This window comes from Pseudorca crassidens, chromosome 9, assembly GCF_039906515.1.
Source record: "Pseudorca crassidens isolate mPseCra1 chromosome 9, mPseCra1.hap1, whole genome shotgun sequence".
NCBI classification, from domain to species: Eukaryota; Metazoa; Chordata; class Mammalia; order Artiodactyla; family Delphinidae; genus Pseudorca; species Pseudorca crassidens.
Genome location: NC_090304.1, coordinates 23,900,158 through 23,920,386, shown reverse-complemented (window position 1 = coordinate 23,920,386; position 20,229 = coordinate 23,900,158). Strand labels below are relative to the sequence as shown.

At 38.2% G+C, this 20,229-nt stretch overlaps 1 protein-coding gene across 1 annotated transcript in view; it reads left to right on the top strand.

Annotated features, from left to right (window-relative positions):
- The window catches only part of PDHX (pyruvate dehydrogenase complex component X), a 77,438-nt gene that overhangs the window by 2,302 nt on the left and 54,907 nt on the right, over nt 1–20,229 (top strand). Inside the window, exon 2 of the mRNA XM_067749448.1 lies at nt 11,498–11,578. Within this exon, the coding sequence (XP_067605549.1) occupies nt 11,498–11,578 (81 nt within the window). The remainder of the gene's footprint in view (nt 1–11,497; nt 11,579–20,229) is intronic.

Here is a 20,229-nt window from a genome sequence, read left to right as displayed (position 1 = left end):
CTTGTAGATCTCCCTGTAATTTATCTATAAATGCCACCTAGTCTCCAGGCTATTACCATGAACATTTTGGTCATTTCCTGCAGAAAATAATTGTGCTACTTTGCAAGGGTATTTGCCATATCTGAGAACAAGAAAGGTGCATTTTAATATAGGGGTTCGAACTGTAAACAAATGACTCTTGGATACATTTACACAAGTGACTACAACAAAGGCAGTTATCTGGAAATTTTGATTCATATCTGGGTTTGGGTTACGTTTGTGCGTTTAGGCTCATCCGATCATTCACCTTTACCTAAACATCTGTACTTCTCTTTCCTTTCTTTGCTCATATTGTTCCTTCAAATGGAGTGACCTTCCTTGTGGTTTGAAATTTTTCTTGTTACTTCAATGCCACCCTCTTAAATCTTTTTACAGGCTCCTGGCAAGGGAATCGATGACACTCTAGAAATGGGTAATTTGAGGAGAGTTTTATAAGTGACTATTTTTGTGAATTTAGGCTGTAGAGATGGTGCTGTACTAATGGGCTGTTTTTTTGTATTTTTTTTTTTGCGGTAGGCGGGCCTCTCACTGTTGCGGCCTCTCCGGTTGCGGAGCACAGGCTCCGGACGCGCAGGCTCAGCGGCCGTGGCTCACGGGCCCAGCCCCTCCGCAGCATGTGGGATCCTCCCGGACCGGGGCACAAACCCGTGTCCCCTGCATCGGCAGGCGGACTCCCAACCACTGCGCCACCAGGGAAGCCCTAATGGGCTGTTTTGAGTAAGGTGCTGTGACCACCCCTTGGCTTGAAGAGGCATGGGAAGCGAACACTTCCTGGAACTGGGGAGGAGGGAGCCTGTGGGAGGACCTCTGATGGAGCTGTGCCCTTCAGTTAAAGGATCCAGCCAGGCCAGGCAACCCTTCAAGGAGGGGGCTGGGGAAAAAAATGTCCTGACGTCACTATTCTCTCTCCTTTCGGTCTCCTGCTTATTCTGCTCATTGGCAGAACCCAACTGGAGGCCAAAGCAAGGAGGCCTGTTGATGTAGCCCATATAGTAGTATGGGGGAGGGTTGATGAATAGATCTGGAAGGGCAGATGGGAGATGCCTCCCCAACCCACCTGACTTACCCATCAGTCATTACACTTTATATTGATGCCTCAGCTTTAGCACTGATACGATCAAGTCCTGGCTCGTGTGTGTCTGTATGGTAGGTCTCATGCTAACAGAGGGGAAGAGAGCAATTGTAGTTTCTACACTTGGAAGAATCAAATGTAGTTTCCTTGGGTTGTTTCCCTAGGCCAGTGCTTTGCACAAGAGTAAGCACAGGCTCTTTATAACTGACCTGATTTTTAATGGGATTTTTCTTTCTACATTTGAATAGCTGAAAAGGAATCAAGTCTATGTAGGCTTCTGGGGCACTTTTTTTTTTTTTTTCCGGTACGCGGGCCTCTCACTGTTGTGGCCTCTCCCGTTGCGGAGCACAGGCTCCAGACGCGCAGACTCAAGCGGCCATGGCTCACAGGCCCAGCCGCTCCGCGGCATGTGGGATCTTCCCGGACCGGGGCACGAACCCGTGTGCCCTGCATCGGCAGGCGGACTCTCAACCACTGCGCCACCAGGGAAGCCCCTGGGGCACTTTTTATAGAAAGAAAAATGTTCCTTTTGGAACTATGGCATCTAATTTGGATTTTGGGGTTTTTTTACTTGTACTCCTAACTGGAGTCATCCTTGACTCCTGACTTTCTTATGCCACATCCAAACTATCAGAAATTGTTCTTGACTCTACCTTTTAAATGTAATCTGACCACTCCTCACCACTTCTGCTACCAACTAGACTGGTGCAAGCTACCACCACCTCTAATCTAGATTATTGCAGGAGTGTCCCAATAGATGTCTCTACCACCACCCTTGGCCCAGTACCGGCCATTCTCCATGCAGCTTTCAGAGTGCTGCTTTTAAATTATAAATCAGATCATGTTACTCCTCTGCTGAAAACCCTCCAAGAGCTCCTCATTAAACTCAGAATGAAATCTGAAGTCCTTAACTGTGGTTTACAAAGCACAATATGATATGAATCCTCCACCTCTCTGAGTTCAGCTCTGACCATGCCTCACCTCACACTCACTCCACTCCAGCACACAGGCTCCCTTGGTGAGTTCTGAACACACCAAGCATGCTCCCTGCACATTCTTTTTTTTTTTTAACTTAAAAAATTATTTTTAATTTATTTTTCTTATGTGGGTAAACATACAATTTATTTTTTCTATGTTCTTTTTTAATATTTTTAATTTATTTATTTTTGGCTGCATTGGGTCATCGTTGCTGCACGTGGGCTTTCTCTAGTTGCGGCAAGCAGGAGCTACTCTTCATTGCGGTGTGCAGGCTTCTCATTGCGGTGGCTTCTCTTGTTGTGGAGCATGGGCTCTAGGTGCGTGGGCTTCAGTAGTTGTAGCACCTGGGCTCAGTAATTGTGGCTTGTGGGCTCTAGAGTTCGGGCTCAGTAGTTGTGGCGCATGGACTTAGCAGCTCTGCGGCATGTGGGATCATCCCGGACCAGGGCTCGAACCTGAGTCCCCTGCATTGGCAGGCGGATTCTCAACTACTGTACCACCAGGGAAGCCCTCTGCTCATTCTTGTGCTTGCTGTTTCCTCCGTTTCGAAGGCTCTCCATCAGAGATTTGCATGGCTTCCTCCATTCAGCTCTACTCACTTTGTCAGAGGATGCCTTCTCTGATCAAACAATAAAATAGTTCCTCTACTGCGACTGGGTCCCCTTACTTTCCTTTCTTTTCTTAGAAGGATCTGGTCCTTAACATGCCTTTTCAGTCTCTCAGGACAAGTGTTCTAAGTCAGTAAAGGAGAACAGGTGACATGTTCATGGGTATCTTCACTTTGTATTTAAAATCCCATTATTTTAGCTTTTCTGCAGGGTTTATAGTTGTGACCGTCTCAAAGCATGTGCAGTTTTTCTTCTTTTCTTTTTTGTAAATTATAGCCTTGTGAACATAGCCATGTCTGTGGAACTGTAAACAAGTTCAATTTTTTTATTGTGGTTATTTATTTTACTCACTTGAAATTTTTTTCATGGCTTTCCATTGCTATTTAAATAATGTCAAACCCATTAACTAGGTATTAGAGTGTACTAGAAGGTACTATGGCTACCTACCATAAGTCAGTAGTCCCAACATACTTTTTTTAACTTACATGGCCTACCTTTCATTTTCATTACATTCTACTCTTTAGCCAAACTAAACTGTAATTCCCACCTCTTTATTAGCATATGATGTTTCCCTCACCTGGAATATCTCTGCTGGTCCCTCACCTTGTTTTATTGCTCAGCAGATTTTTTAAATTAAAAGTTATTTTTTATTGTAAAATATATATAAAATCTACCATTTTAACTATTTTTAAGTGTTTAGTTCTAGGGCATTAAGAGTGCTCACATTGTGTGCAGCTATTACCAGTGTCTCCAGAACTTTTTCTTAATCCTAAACTGAAACTCTGTACCCATTAAACAACAACTCCCCATTCTCCCCTCTCCCTAGCCCCTGGTAACCACTCTTCTTTCCCTGTGAATTTGCCTCTTCTAGGTACCTCATAAAAGCAGAATCATAAAATATTTGTCTTTTTGTGTCTGGCTTATTTCTCTTAGTATAATGTCTTCAAGTTTCATCCATGTTGTTGCAGATATCTGAATCTCATCCCTTTTTAAGGCCAAATCACATTTTATTGGATGTATATACCACAATATTTTGTCTATGCATTCATCTATCCATGGACACTTGGTCTGTTTTCTCCTTTTGGCCATTGTGAATAATGCTGCTGTGAACATGGTTGTGCAAACACCTGTTCGAGTTCCCGCTTTCAGTTATTTGGGGTGTATACCCAGAAGTGAGGTTGCCTGATCAAATAAATGGTCATTCAATGTTTAATTTTTTGAGGAACCATTGGGTTGTTTTTCCACAGAAGCTGCATTGTTTTACTTTTCCACCAACAGTGCACAAGGGCTCTAATTTCTCCACATCTTGCCAACATCTTGTTTTCTGTTTTTTTTTTTTTGATAATAGCCATTCTAATGAGTATAAAGTGGTACTAGCACACAAATCAAGATTTCCTTTTTTGAACAGCTAGAATCTCGACTCTCAGCTCTTTGGCATTCTCACAGCACGTTTATATGCTACCCTCTAGTACTTGTGTATTTGTCTTGACTTCCCATTTAAACTATAATCCTTTGAGGTCAAGATTCTGGTCTTATGTGGGTCTAAGGCTAGGATAGCAGGAGCTCAGAAAGCATTTGTTGAATGCCTAATTTTACCCTTTAGCTTTGGTAGTCAATATGACAGTACCACAGAAAGTAAAACATTTGCCAGTGACATTAATGAGAGTTTGGTTTTCAAATGTGCAATACAGTTAAAAGAGAGTTCAAGAGTTAGTGTACTTTAGCAATGAGGACAAGGCTGGATAAGGTAAAGAGTAGAAAGGAAACCTTCATGTTTAGATTGGGAAGGTGAAAGGAACCTGTGAATCCATGGCTCATTACTGAGGAAGGATTTGTAAAGTAGGATATTGTGATACATCTAGCCAACTGTCTGGCTGCCTTCAGAGTCTACTCTTAACCATTTCTGTGCTGCCTATTAATAATAAACAGCTAACAGTTTTGAGACTTACTTTTTGCCAGACTCCATTGTAATGACTTGGCATGTGTAACCTTATTTAGACCTTACCAAACTCTTTATTTTACAGAAGAGGCAATCAGAGCACAGAATGACTAGGTAACTTGTAGGTGCTGGATTGATAATTTGAACCTAGGCAGTTTGGCTCCAGTGCCTGTTCTCTAAATCACAGTGGTGTGCTGCTGCTTAAGTTAAAAAAAAAAAAAAAGTCATTTTATTAAATAATAAAATATTTTAACACAGTCGTGCATGCATATAGTTTAAATAGTCAAATGGTACTAAAAGTCTTATAACAATACGGTGGGTCTCTGACCCATCTCTCCCTGCTCCCCCCAGTCATCTTCCTCCTTAGAAGCAACAAGTTTTGTCTCTTGTTGCTTCTAAGTGTCCTCTGGCATTTGTTCATCTCTCTATTTTATGTTATATATTATATATGTTATATATTATCTGTGTATGACTTCTGATCAGTCATCCCCGTTTTCCTTCCACCATTCCCCCAATGTAGTTATTTTGCAATTCTTAATTAAATCTATATTCAGTGCTTACACCAAACAAATAATGCTTAACTGAGAATTGTCCTATATCGTCCCATATTATGATTGTTACCTTTCTTACTTTTTGCTTTTTTTCAAGTCGTTGCCTTTAAAATTTTTTCTTCAGTTTTCTCTGTAACTATTACTAATTCATCCCACACCATCTAATAGCTTTTTAGCACAATTTCTGTTATTGTCAGTCACTTCAGCTGATCTCTCAGTTAACTTACTTTTGCACTTTCTATATACAGTATCTCCAGCTGTGTAGGTTCAACCTCTGTTCCGAAGGTCTTCTCTTTTACCTCTGCAGAGGAAACAACCTCCAGTCTTCGGTTGAATGAGGGTTGTGTTACCCAGCACTTAAACAGCATTTACCCAAACCTGCCACCCCACCACCCCCAGTGTTTCCAGAGGTCCTCAGTACTGCCAGTTCTTGGGCCTTTGGGAAATTCTTGTATAAACCAGGTTGATTATCTCAGCTTTCTCCACTTCTAGTTTAGCATTCAGCTTTCTAGTCAATTATTACTATCTACATTATTTACTTTTCTGCTTCCAAAATTGTGTTCTATTGTTCCTTCTTTTCTCCCTGTTCTTGTGGGTTTTTGTTTAAAGGTAACAAGAAACAAAGAAATAAAAAGCAGGTATAATAAAACCATCAACTAGAGATAGGTACTATTGTCATTTTGGAGTATATCCTTTCAGTCTTTGTGTACATACAAGCTAAGCAGGTGGAAATTGGATTATGCCATATATACTGTTTGTGGGCGTCTTTCATTACATTTATTACTCTAAATGATATTTTCTCACAAACTATTACGCATACATTTTCTATTGTTGTTCATTGACATTTTCAATGTATTCTTATACCAAAATAAGTATTTGACATTTTCAATCTATTCTTATACCAAAGTAAGTATTTGTGACATTTTCAATCATTCTTATGCCAAAATAAGTATTTGAACAAAGAAGACCCATATGACAAGCACTTATCTTTTAAAAAATTGCTTTACCTTTATTCAAAACTGCAGTATTAATATTATTCTATGCCCTGGTATTGATTTTGAAATTACCTTTACGTCTTATGGCTTTATTTCATCCAGCCTGCAGATGGCAGAATTGTTTTATTTAAGCAGAAATTTTAAAGGTCAATTTTATTTAATGAGTTCTTGCATTAGAAAAGAGAGGTGATTAAATGAGCAGCATCTCTTCCTATTAAAAAAGAAGCAAATTAATATAAGGAACAGAGAGCTGCACTAAAAAAGTACAGGGTAATTTATTTCTTCAATTTATCTGTCTTCATTTCATGATTTTTGTGTTTGGATTATAGTCGTATAAATGGACTAGAGCATGACGTCCAAGCAGTACCATAAGTAAATTGTGGAATTTCCTTAATTACTTCAGTCAGAGTAATGGGGCTTAGATCTGTTTCATTATTAGCCACAAAGCTATTTGTTCTGCATTTGTATTTTAAGAGTTTGCTTATATTAATCTTTTTTTTTTAAATCTGGAAACCTTTTAGAATTGATGTATAGATCATCAGTTTAAAGCTTTTACAGGTTTTGCTGAGGTACGAGTGTTTTGAGATAAAAGAAATCCTCTAGAGAACAAGAAATTAGATTAGTGTAGTTTGCTGTAAGATTCAGTAATTGATCATTTGCTCATGTGCCTGAGAAGGAAGGTAAAGCAGCAATATACTGAGTGAAAAATTTCAACTTATTGTGTCATTATATTGAGGCAATAAAAAAAGAGATTAAGACAGTTGTGACGGATTTGTGAGACTCTGCTGTTAAAATCAGTATATTTAAATATAAACTGGAACAACGTACATTACGGTAGTTACCTTAAAAGTTTTTAAATATGTTTTTTAACTGCTATAGAAGGGCAGACTTTATAAGCCGTTAGGTATACTTTGTTAGCTTGATGAAAAGAAATAGAATTCTAAAATGACTACAAAAGGGTTAAAGTCTAACAAAATTTGGGGTATTTTTTGAGTACTAATTGAAATAACCTGTATGACCAGTGGAGTAAAAAACTGCATTTCCTTTATTCTTACTATAGTTTGTCCAGTTATGAGTAGGAACTGTAATTGGTGCCCATTTCAAGGCCTCCTCAGTTTGACAGGAAAAAGGTAGAATGTACTGCTTATTGGAATGAGAAGGGAAGCTCCGTATAATTCCTAATGAAATTAAACAACATTATGTGTAGGTTAAAATTCCAAGGAGTCTAGAAAAGCCCACACTATCTTCAGTAGAATTGATGGCAGCCATAAAGGCCAGATATTAGTTATATGCAGCCCTGTCATTCAAAACTGATATTATGATTATATAATTACTTTCCCACTGGAAAAAATATATTTGGAAAAGATGTATATAATGTTCAGGTTGAAAGAGGATATACTAGAATGAAATATGCATTATTATTAGTAAATTAATGCTTCCTTTTAAAAATCATTTTCTAGCATGAGCATCTGAGGATAGGTTAGTTAGATTTAGCAGAAAATACATTGCACATTGTACTCTCCATATAAGTCAGTATAAGCAATCCAGAGATAGTACCGAATAATGGAAACGTCCAAAATGTCTTTCTTTGGTTTTTGTCACCTTCATTTCGGAGTAAGGATAATGATCTATTACAGAATTTTTATATTTTATTGTCATTCAGAGAAGCAGTTTCAACTCATCTATGAAGGGTGGCTGTATGAGGAGTGATTCTGTTCTTTTTATTTTTAAAATATGAAAAATTTTAAGATTCTTGATGTGGTAATTCATAAAACGCAAAAAGTTTCATAATGAAGTACTTAATGTCAGGAAAAATGTGAAGGTCTCGTAGGTGAGAGAATCATAAAATAAACATTAATTGTATCATGGCAACTAGAATCAAGGTATAAAAATATTGAAGAGAGACTTTGTTTTGAGAGAACTGAGTTGATATTTGTCATAAATTGGAATCTGGACATAGAATCATAGAAGTTCATTTATTTTGCTTCTTTGTAGTGGAACTCTATTTGATGTATAAATTTACTGTGTGTATGATTTTGAAATATTGCATCTCGTAACGCCAGGCTTGAACTTTTTGATAGAGAGGGATTGTTAGGCTGCTTGATTGGACACGTGAAGAATGCTCACATGGATTTGATATGTCTGGTTCTGTTTGAATTTCTGGATGAATAGGCTATAAATAACCAATGATTAATTAGGTGATAATCCATATTGGTAAGGATAATCAGTTAACGATGAGCAGCAGTACAGTGTAGGAGAGGACAGCCTTGAGAGCTAGGCAGAATTCAAATCCCTGAATCAGTGGATTGTAGTTTTCTCATTGATGAAATGGGTGTGTTGACTTAGAATTTGGTTCAGGCTCTATCATTGTTGGGGTATTGAGAGTGATGATTCTACATTTCTACCCTTGTAGATTGGTACCAATTGAGAAGGCAAAAACCAGACAGATGGAGATCAGAGTAACAGTTTTAATGTTGATGGTTTTGTTGTATTGGAAAATGTGACTTAAATCTGTGGCCTTCTACAGTTGGACTCCTCAGCACAACCCCTGTTTAGACTTTGGGCTTTTGTTTGAGAGAGACAGTTTGTGTATACAAAGCAAACACACATCCTGAATTGCTTCCCAGCACCCACTGGGCCCTGATGGCAGGAATAGAGAGAGGTGGGCTTACTATCTGCCTTTGAAAGGCAGGTCCATTTAGGCCTAGTGCATAGAAGAACTGAAAGGAAAATACAGGTTCCCTATAGGCAGACAGGTCTTAAAATGAGGAAAAGGCTGAGGCAGTTGTATTTGCCTGGATCCTTTTCCCAGTCCTTTAGAGGGGAGTGAATGAACAGTGACGGGAGGATAAAAGCTTCCTTCCAAATGCTTCAGAAATGGTACTTCTTTACCATGAAGCCATAGGAACTCTCCATTTGAAATTACAGTAACATTAGTTCAGTTCCCCAAAGGAAATATTTAACTACATTTAACATTAGCATTCAATTCCCTTATTATTATTTTTTTTAAGAAGATGTTGGGGGTAGGAGTTTATTAATTAATTTATTTTTTTATTTTTGCTGTATTGGGTCTTCGTTTCTGTGTGAGGGCTTTCTCTAGTTGTGGCAAGCAGGGGCCACTCTTCATCGTGGTGCGCGGGCCTCTCACTATCACGGCCTCTCTTGTTGCGGAGCACAGGCTCCAGACGCGCAGGCTCAGTAGTTGTGGCTCACGGGCCTAGTTGCTCCACGGCATGTGGAATCCTCCCAGACCAGGGCTTGAACCCGTGTCCCCTGCATTAGCAGGCAGACTCTCAACCACTGCGCCACCAGGGAAGCCCCCCTTATTTTTTTTTAGCACATCTTTATTGGAGTATAATTGCTTTACAGTTGTGTTAGTTTCTGCTGTATAACAAAGTGAATCAGCTGTATGTATACATATATCCCCATATCTCCTCCCTCTTGAGCCTCCCTCCCACTCTCCCTATCCCACCCTTCTAGGTGGTCACAAAGCACCGAGCTGATCTCCCTGTGTTATGGGGCTGTTTCCTACAAGCTATCTATTTTATATATATGTCAATGCTGCTGTCTCACTTCCTCCCAGCTTACCCTGCCCCCCACCCCCATGTCCTCAAGTCCATTCTCTACGTCTGCGTCTTTATTCCTGTCCTGCCCCTAGGTTCATCAGAACCTTTTTTTTTTTAGATTCCATATACATGTTAGCATACGGTTTTTGTTTTTCTCTTTCTGACTTACTTCACTCTGTATGACAGTCTCTAGGTCCATCCACCTCACTACAAATAACTCAATTTTGTTTCTTTTTATGGCTGAGTAGTATCCCATTGTATATATGTGCCACATCTTCTTTATCCATTCATCTGTCGATGGACACTTAGGTTGCTTCCATGTCCTGGCTATTTGTAAATAGTGCTGCATTGAACATTGTGGTACATGTCTCTTTTTGAACTATGGTTTTCTCAGGATATATGCCCAGTAGTGGGATTGCTGGGTCATATGGCAGTTCTATTTTTAGTTTTTTAAGAAACCTCCATACTGTTCTCCATAGTGGCTGCATCAATTTACATTCCCACCAACAGTGCAAGAGGGTTCCCTTTTCTCCATACCCCCTCCAATATTTATTGTTTGTAGATATTTTGATGATGGCCATTCTGACCAGTGTGAGGTGATACCTCACCGGGTTTTGATTTGCATTTCTCTAATGATTAGTGATGTTCAGCATCCTTTCATGTGTTTGTTGGCAATCTGTATATCTTCTTTGGAGAAATGTCTATTTAAGTCTTCTGCCCATTTTTTGATTGGGTTGTTTGTTTTTTTGATATCAATTCCCTTATTTTTAACCCTAAAACATCAATGGGGGGAAAAAAGCCCTATTCTACCCTTTTCCACATTTGAATTATGTCAGATGTGGTGTATTTTGCTTTTTTGGGTCAGAGAGTTGAATAATCTGAGGAGAGAATAGGTTTTGTGGAAGATTTCAGGCAATGTAATTTGTTACTATGGCTACTGCTAAATAAGAACTGGAGCACTCTGAACTATTTTATTAGTATAAACTTTATGTAAATTGTAATCTAACAGCTGTGCGCTCTTTAAGTATGGTCCTGGACAGTGGAATTATCGGGAAGCACATCTGGCCAGATATATAGCATGTCTCCTTTTTTGATATCTAAGGAAAAAGTGGCTATGCTTTATTGAGAGGTCACCCTGGTTTGAGTCTATCTTTTTGGATCCCTAGCTGAACTGTGGTATGAAACACAATCTGAGATTAATTTAACTACTTAAGTTCACTTACCGTATCATTCTTAACAAAGCAAACCTCTGCTTTTCACACTTAACAAGAACCTTTGATTTCTGAATAGTGTAATATTAGATTAAAGTAAAAACACAACCAGTTTCTAAAGTTTAATCTTGATTATTCTGTTGTAAGTCTAATAATTCTTCTGTTGTAGGTTATCAGAACTCTAGTTTTTTTGGGGTTTTTTTGTCTTTTCCTTTGGTCATTCTATTTGTAAATTTTTTTTTCAGCAACAAAAGGGGAAGGAGAAGAAGATGAAACATAAATCAGCTTTTCTTTTTTTTAATCTTGTAAGCACCTGGCTTGAAAATGTGCATAGAGGGCTTGGGGAACTATGAAAAAGGAGTTGAAAATATTCCAGAAAAGATTACTGAACACTTAGTTTGACCAGTTGGGTGTCTTTCAGACTGTGGAATATTTTTTTTCTCAAATTGAATTAGATATTAATTTACTTGAACTTGTTGTTGCTGCCTCATGAGGTGCATTATTTTTTGTGTTTAATCTTTCCTTTTTTCAATTTCAGCTGATCCTATTACGATACTAATGCCATCACTGTCTCCTACAATGGAAGAAGGGAACATTGTGAAATGGCTGAAAAAGGAAGGTGAGCAATGCATTTCTAATACCTGTGTTATTTGATCATTCTGGTGTTTTCCTAATCAGGTGGTTTACACAATACATGATATACATGAAATGATTGGTTCCTTTGCTTATTAATCTTAATTGTTTAAATAAAAATTTCTCATGGTAATGTAGCAAAGGTTTTCTGGGTTCAGCCTGTATCTCTTCACAAGCAGAGAATGGTAAACTATTTTAATGCTTTTTTCCAAGTTTTAGTTCTTATTCTTAGCTTTTAGTTTCAACATCATAAATTTGTCAATCCCCTAAAGTTAATTTGTGACTTTATAATGATTCTTTGTGTCTGCTTCCTGTAGCTAGGCAAGCTGATTATAAATTTCATTGGAAAGAATAGATAAGTAAGAATAATAAGAAAAACTCTCATTAAAGAAGAGCAGCAGAGGAGAGCTGTAGACCTACTAGATATTGAAACATGTTATTAAGCCTTTATAATAAAAACTGTGGTATTGGTGCTTAAAAAGACAGACTAACAGAACTGAATGGAAAATGAGGAAATAGACATGAATATTTAGTGTTTAAATAATGAAGGAAGACGATATTAGATTTAGTCTTTGTACTATCCCAATGATAAATTACAAGTGAATCAGTCACTTAATATACAAAAATGAAACCAGACAAGTACTAGGAAAAAGGCTGGTGAATTCCTCTGAACCTGGAAGTGGATAAACACCCTAACTACAACTCAAAATCCAGATGCAATAAGGGAAATATAGATAAATTTTATAGTAAAAATAATAACTTTATTATAGCTGAAAACATAATAAATAAAGTAAAAAAGATGACAAATTGGAGAAGGGTATTTGCAGTTTTTAATCACAAAGGGTTAGTATTTCTAAAAAATAGAGAATAAGAAAACTATCAACTGAGCAAGAAAATGGGCAAGATATAAGAACAGATGGTTTGCAGAAAAAGAACTGCAAATTGCCTCTAACATATGAAAAGCTATTTAATATTTGTACTAATAAATATGCAGAGTAATACTACACTGATACATCATTTCTTACCAATCATATTGACAGAAATTAAAAAGTTTGACAAGTTATTCTGTTGATGAGACTGTGGAGGGAATGGGGGGAAGCAGGCACTCTCAAACATTGCTGTAGGAAATGCAAAATGGTATAAGACCTAGGGGAGAGAACTTGTCAATACCTAGAAAACTTACATTTATATTTACCCTTTCGCCAGGCAGTTCTATTTCTAGGGATCCTATCTAAAGGCAAAAATAAGAAAAGATGCACATGTGAGGCTATTTATCGCAGCAGTGTTTGTAATAGCAAAAGTTAGAAACAATCCATCTGTTGGTCAGTACACAATTTGATGAATAACATATACTATATCCACAACTATAGAAAGGAATGAAGAGTGTCTCTTTATACTATTGTAGAGTGACTTTCAGGGGAAGAAAGCAGGGTGGTGACTAATAGATATAGTGTGTATCATTCATTGAAGAAAGGGATGGGAATACTAATATTTGGAAATTTTTTTTAAAAAAGGATAAAACAAAAACTTAACAACAAAAAAATGGTTATTTGGAGTGTGATGGAGGAAACAGTGTGGTGGGTGGAGAGAGGAGCAGAAGCTAGACTTCTCTGAATACATCTTGTTTTGTCTCCTTAACTTGGAACCATATACATATTTTGCATAATTTTAACACAGAATTTAATTTTAAAAGATCCCTAAAAATGGAAACCAATTGAAACAGAAGAACCTAATTATATATTGAGTTGCTGATATAACAACCATGCAGGGAGGGGCTATTTCAGATGTCAACAAACTTGACTATCTATCGCTACTAGATTGTAATTAAAGGACAATGACATCTCTAAAAATATCTTAAACTGTTTAGAGTAATAGTATTATAGTGGTTATGTTGGTATTGTTATTCTAAGGTTTTTTAAAATTATGGGATAAAGCAAATGAGTGGTTAAGATGATATTATTGGGAATCCAGCCTTTGAGTGTGGTTTAAAGGAAAAACAGATGAAAGATAGCTAAGGTTAAGGAAAGATCCTGTGATGGTAAATTTTGTAGCTCTTTTTCATGGCAGGGCCTGGAAAAATGACAAACCCACTAGCAATGAGCACCCCTAACAATGAGACTTTAGTATCTAATGTCATTTCCTACTAAAGTAAACCAAAGCTCTTTGGAAAATAGCTACTTCCAGGTCTGGGGCAGGAAATGTACAAGATGAGCTTGGAACATCTTGTCAATTTAGAAAGGAAAACAGTTATCAAAAACTTCTGAGGGCGTCTTAAAGGACTCAGGAGCCAAAAATGGGACAATTTGAGGATCAGTAAGAATAATATCTACAGTGTATTGAAACACATTAAATATATTTAAATTTGAAGCTCACAGTAGTACTAAAGAAAAATACTAATAGTTGGTCTGCTTTGGGGGATGCTAGTAAATTAACTTATTTTGAAAACTGATAATAAGTGGAAAGACTCAAGTATTTTTCCCTGCCTTTCCTATATGAACTGTAGCTTAGAGTAACCAAGTAGTTGGTGATGATAAGTTTCTAATTATTGGCATATCCCAACTCTTAAAAGATGGAGGAATGATAGAATGTCACTGTATCACAATTTTGCAGTCTCTAATGAATTAAGGGATATAGCCAGTGACCATCAATGGTTGCTAATATCACAGAAAGAGAGAAAACCAGATAGTACCACCAGCTATAAGGTTGTCTTGCCAGAAAATTGAGCTGAATTGATCAAGCCTGTAGTTCTTGCTACCAATTTCCAGGAAATATAGGGGAAAGAGGCATGTATCTAATGACACCGTGAGGAATATATCAGCATAACCCAGACTGTGGGGATTTCTACAGGCCAATTTCGTCAACAAATAAATGTCAAGGGATGGGAAGATGGGGAAAGGAAGGAGGTAGGGGAACCTATAGCTTCAAGGAGATTTAAGAGACAGGTTCCAATGTAGGGAACTTATTTTGTTGATGATTCAAGCAAATAAAACATTTGGGGAATTTGAAAATTATATGTTTAATTAGATTAAGAAATTAATCATTTTAGAGGTTTAATGATACTATGCTAATAATTTTTAAAATCTTATCTATAAGAGATATGAGTTGAAATATTTATGTATGAAATGATAGTACATCTGGCCTTAACTTCACAATACCTCTGGTGGGAGGATAAGATTATAAGTATTCATGAGTCAGTTGACAGTGTAATAGTTGTAAAAGTTGGTTCATTAACTTTCCTTATAACTTTTTTATATGTTTGAACCTTTTGTACTAATATATATTTTCTAAAGTTGTCCAGTCAGTAGTCTTTGGGATATAACTTGGAGTGAGAAACTATTCTTTCCTCAGCTTTTTATAAGCTCCAAGTGAATTTGAATCTTGCTGTTACTAAGAAAATACTTGCTACAATACTACCTACAAAGCTGTATTAATCTATTGTTTATAGCAACCATTTTGCCAGATTTTTTTAAATTTATTTTTTTACTGAGGTAACATTAGTTTATAACATTGTCTGTTTCACGTGTACAACGTTACATTTCTACTTCTGTATATGCTACAGCATGCTCACCACCAAAAACTTAGTTTCCGTCTGTCACTACACAGTTGATCTTATTTGCCCATTTTGTCCTCCCCTCCTTCCCCTGGCCCTTCCGCTCTGGTAACCACTACTGTGTTCTCTGTAGCTACGTGTTTGTTCCTGTTTGGTTTGCTTTGTTCATTTCTTTTGTTTTGTTTTGTTTTTTTATATTCTACATATCGTGAAATTCTACAGTATTTGTCTTTCTTTGACTTATTTCATCTAGCATAATACCCTCAAGGTCCATCCATGCTGTTGCAAATAGCGAGATTTTCATCTTTTTTATGGCTGAGTAGTATTCCATTATATATATGCGTATATCTCACATCTTTTTTTTTTTTGGCAGTGCGCGGGCCTCTCACTGTTGTGGCCTCTCCCTTTGCGGAGCACAGGCTCCGGACACGCAGGCTCAGCAGCCATGGCTCACGGGCCTAGCCGTTCTGTGGCATGTGGGATCTTCCCGGACCAGGGCACGAAACCATGTCCCCTGCATCGGCAGGCAGACTCTCAACCACTGCGCCACCAGGGAAGCCCTATATCTCACATCTTTATCCATTTATCCATTGATGGGCACGTAGGTTGTTTCCATACCTTGGCTATTGTAAATAATTATTTTGCCAGATTTTAGTACTTAGTATGGTGCTTAAAAAATAAGACTAAGCATATGAAGGCCAAAGAGATAAGGATGCTACAGCGCTCATGGTGCAGAAGGAGGACAGAGGAAAAATTACTGTGAAGGAAGCTGGAGAAGGAGACTTTTTATTTTTCTGACAGCTGCTTTCTTTTCCTTTTTCCTTCCTCTGGTCATTGCCATATGTGTCTGTAGAGTAACCAGGTACTGACTGTGGGATGGATTCTTTTAACCATCTCCCTATGCTTTACTCATTCTGCAACATGTTAAACTTTTGGGGGAGATGAATCTCCAGTCCCTTATTAGGGCTCATTGGACAGATGCACAGAGAAATTGACCAGATGAGTTCCCCATAGCCATTATTATGCTTCAGCGTGAGAAATGGTCTGGGAGGATTTGACTGATTCCAGAGACTAGCCCTGGCAAGGACTTCTGGGGTCTCTATATGTGATTCAGTGGGCATGGGAGGTCATCCAGGCAAATGTTGGTATTGAGTGGTCCAGGCTAGCGCTCATAAAATTGTATAGATTAAAAGCTTTTGCACAGTAAAGGAAACCATAAACAAGATGAAAAGACAACCCTCAGAATGGGAGAAAATATTTGCAAACGAAGCAACTGACAAAGGATTAATCTCCAAAATACACAAGCAGCTCATACGGCTCAATATCAAAAAAACAAACAACCCAATCCCCAAATGGGCAGAAGACCTAAATAGACATCTCTCCAAAGAAGATACAGATTGCCAACAAACACATGAAAGGATGTTCAGCATCACTAATCATTAGAGAAATGCAAATCAAAACTACAGTGAGGTATCATCTCACACCAGTCAGAATGGCCATCATCAAAAAAATCTACAAACAATAAATGCTGGAGAGGTTGTGGAGAAAAGGGAACCCTCTTGCACTGTTGGTGGGAATGTAAATTGATACAGCCATTATGGAGAACAGTATGGAGGTTCCTTAAAAAACTTAAAACAGAACTACCATATGACCCAGTAACCCCACTGCTGGGCATATACCCTGAGAAAACTATAGTTCAAAAAGAGACATGTACCACAATGTTCATTGCAGCACTATTTACAATAGCTAGGACGTAGAAGCAACTTAAGTGTCCATTGGCAGATGAATGGATAAAGAAGTTGTGGCACATATATACAATGGAATATTACTCAGCCAGAAACAAAATTGAGTTATTTGTAGTGAGGTGGATGACCTAGAGACTGAGTTATTTACTCAGAAACAAAATTGAGTTATTTGTAGTGAGGTGGATGACCTAGAGACTGTCATACAGAGTTGAAGTAAGTCAAAAAGAGAAAAACAAAAACCATATGCTAACACATATGTATGGAATCTAAAAAACAAAAAAAAAGTGGTTCTGATGAACCTAGGGGGAGGACAGGAATAAAGACGCAGACATAGAGAATGGAACTGAGGACACGGGGAGAGGGAAGGGTAAGCTGGGACGAAGTGAGAGATTAGCATTGACATATATACACTACCAAATGTAAAACAGATAGCTAGTGGGAAGCAACCGCATAGCACAGGGAGATCAGCTCGGTGCTTTGCGACCACCTAGAGGGGTGGGATAGGGAGAGTGGGAAGGAGACGCAAGAGGGAGGGGATATGGGGATATATGTATGCATATAGCTGATTCACTTTGTTATATAGCAGAAACTAACACAACGTTGTAAAGCAACTATACTCCAATAAAGATGTTAAAAAAAATTGTATAGAGAGAACTTAGGCAGTGAGTAAGAGTTCAGAGTCTAACAGAGTTATGCTGTGATTCTAGGAGATGAGCCGTTCATGGCAGTGAGGACAAATGTTGGGCGTTGGGAAAAAGGCTGCAAGTATTTAGTAGCTTGGGAGTTTGAGAGAAGGTCTCAGTTCTTGCAGGTGGGGTGGGCAGGGCTGGGGTGCTAGGAAACTCAACAAGAGAAATTACAGAATGGGCCTCACAGCAGGAGTTTGGGACTGTGGAATGGGCCACTATAGAGGATAGGAGGTATGGCACAATGAGGCTATCCAGATGACAGTGACTGGTCCTTGATGTGCTATGTACCACCTCTGATTGGAAGCACAACTTAATTCTGTTCCTTAGTGGTGAACATGTCTGAGTTTTGATGTTTCCTTTTGTGGTTATGACTGGCATATTAATAATCAATAGAACAGACCCAGCAGCACTGTAAATGACTGATCAGTAAATATATTGGCAGAGGGGAGAGTAAGGCAAGAGCAGGAGATGTGACAGGCATCAAGAAGGCTTTACAGATGAGGTACTATTTGAGTTGGTCCTTATATAATACATGGGCTTTTTTTTTTTTTAAAAAAAAAAGAAGGACATTATAAGTAATGTAAACAATTTGTCAAAATCTTGGAAGTGAGATGTCATGACATATATTTTGGCAACCGTAGGTAGTTCTGGCTGCATTAAGGGCATGGTGGATGTGAAATAAGATAGGTTATAGGAAGGATCTTGAATATCAAGCTGCAGTTTATTAGTCTGTGAGTGTCCTTATCCTAAAGCCAAGAGGTAAGGACACTCATGGTTATTTTGTAGGAAGTGGTCTTTACGTGCTTTCTTGAGCCCTGACAGTAGCCTTGCACTAAATGGAACAGGCCCTAGGAGTGCTCTCGTATCAAGAGCTAACTGTAGGCAATTTAAGTAGTTCCCTTTACAGGCTCACATTGGAAAGGCCAGTCCTGAGGACTTCTAGTCAGTATGACCATCTAAACAGATGCGGTCAGGATTCTGCTCACTTCGGGGTAGAAAATTATAAGACAGATTTTTTAAACGTAAGTTGAGCTTAAACACAGGAAAGAGGAATCACCAAATCCAGCAATGTCCAGAACGGTGAGCAGGAGTTGACTACATGCCCCGCTGGGCCTGAGCTGGAAGGGTGGAATAACTGAGATTGGGAAACAGTGGTGTTTTTTTGTGGGCAGGTGGGGAAATTGAGAATTAGGTTCAGGAGGAAACTTGCAAAAGCCTCTTAGCCTCATCCACCAGAGGGCAGATAGCAGAAGAAAGAAGAACTCAAATTCTGCAGCCTCTGGAACAAAAACCACATTCACAGAAAGAGAGACAAGGTGAAAAGGCAGAGGGCTATGTACCAGATGAAGGAACAAGATAAAACCCCAGAAAAACAACTAAATGAAGTGGAGATAGGCAACCTTCCAGAAAAAGAATTCAGAATAATGATAGTGAAGATGATCCAGGACCTCAGAAAAAGAATGGAGGCAAAGATCGAGAAGATGCAAGAAATGTTTAACAAAGACCTAGAAGAAATAAAGAACAAACGAACAGAGATGAACAGTACAATAACTGAAATGAAAAATACACTAGAAGGAATCAATAGCAGAATCACTGAGGCAGAAGAACGGATAAATGACCTGGAAGACAGAATGGTGGAATTCGCTGCTGTGGAACAGAATAAAGAAAAAAGAATGGAAAGTAATGAAGACAGCCTAAGAGACTTCTGGGACAACATTAAATGCAACAACATTCTCATTATAGGGGTCCCAGAAGGAGAAGAGAGAGAGATAGGACCCGAGAAAATATTTCAAGAGATTATAGTCAAAAACTTCCCTAACATGGGAAAGGAAATAGCCACCCAAGTCCAGGAAGCACAGAGAGTCCCATACAGGATAAACCCAAGGAGAAACACACCGAGACACATAGTAATCAAATTGGCAAAAATTAAAGACAAAGAAAAATTATTGAAAGCAGCAAGGGAAAAACAACAAATACAAGGGAACTCGCATATGGTTAACAGCTGATTTCTCAGCAGAAACTCTACAAGCCAGAAGGGAGTGGCATGATATACTTAAAGTGATGAAAGGGAAGAACCTAGAACCAAGATTACTCTACCTGGCAAGGATCTCATTCATATTCGATGGAGAAATCAAAAGCTTTACAGACAAGCAAAAGCTAAGAGAATTCAGCACCACCAAACCAGCTCTACAACAAATGCTAAAGGAATTTCTCTAAGTGGGAAACATAAGAGAAGAAAAGGACCTACAAAATAAACCCAAAACAATTAAGAAAATTGTCATAGGAACATACATATCGATAATTACCTTAAACATGAATGGATTAAATGCTCCAACCAAAAGACAGAGGTTCGCTGAATGGATACAAAAACAAGACCCATATTTATGCTGTCTACAAGAGACCCACTTCAGACCTAGGGACACCTTCAGACTGGAAGTGAGGGGATGGAAAAAGATATTCCATGCAAATGGAAATCAAAAGAAAGCTGGAGTAGCAATACTTATATCAGATAAAATAAACTTTACAATAAAGAATGTTATAAGAGACAAGGAAGGACACTACATAATGATCAAGGGATCAATCCAAGAAGAAGATATAACAATTATAAATATATATGCACCCAACATAGGAGCACCTCAATACATAAGGCAAC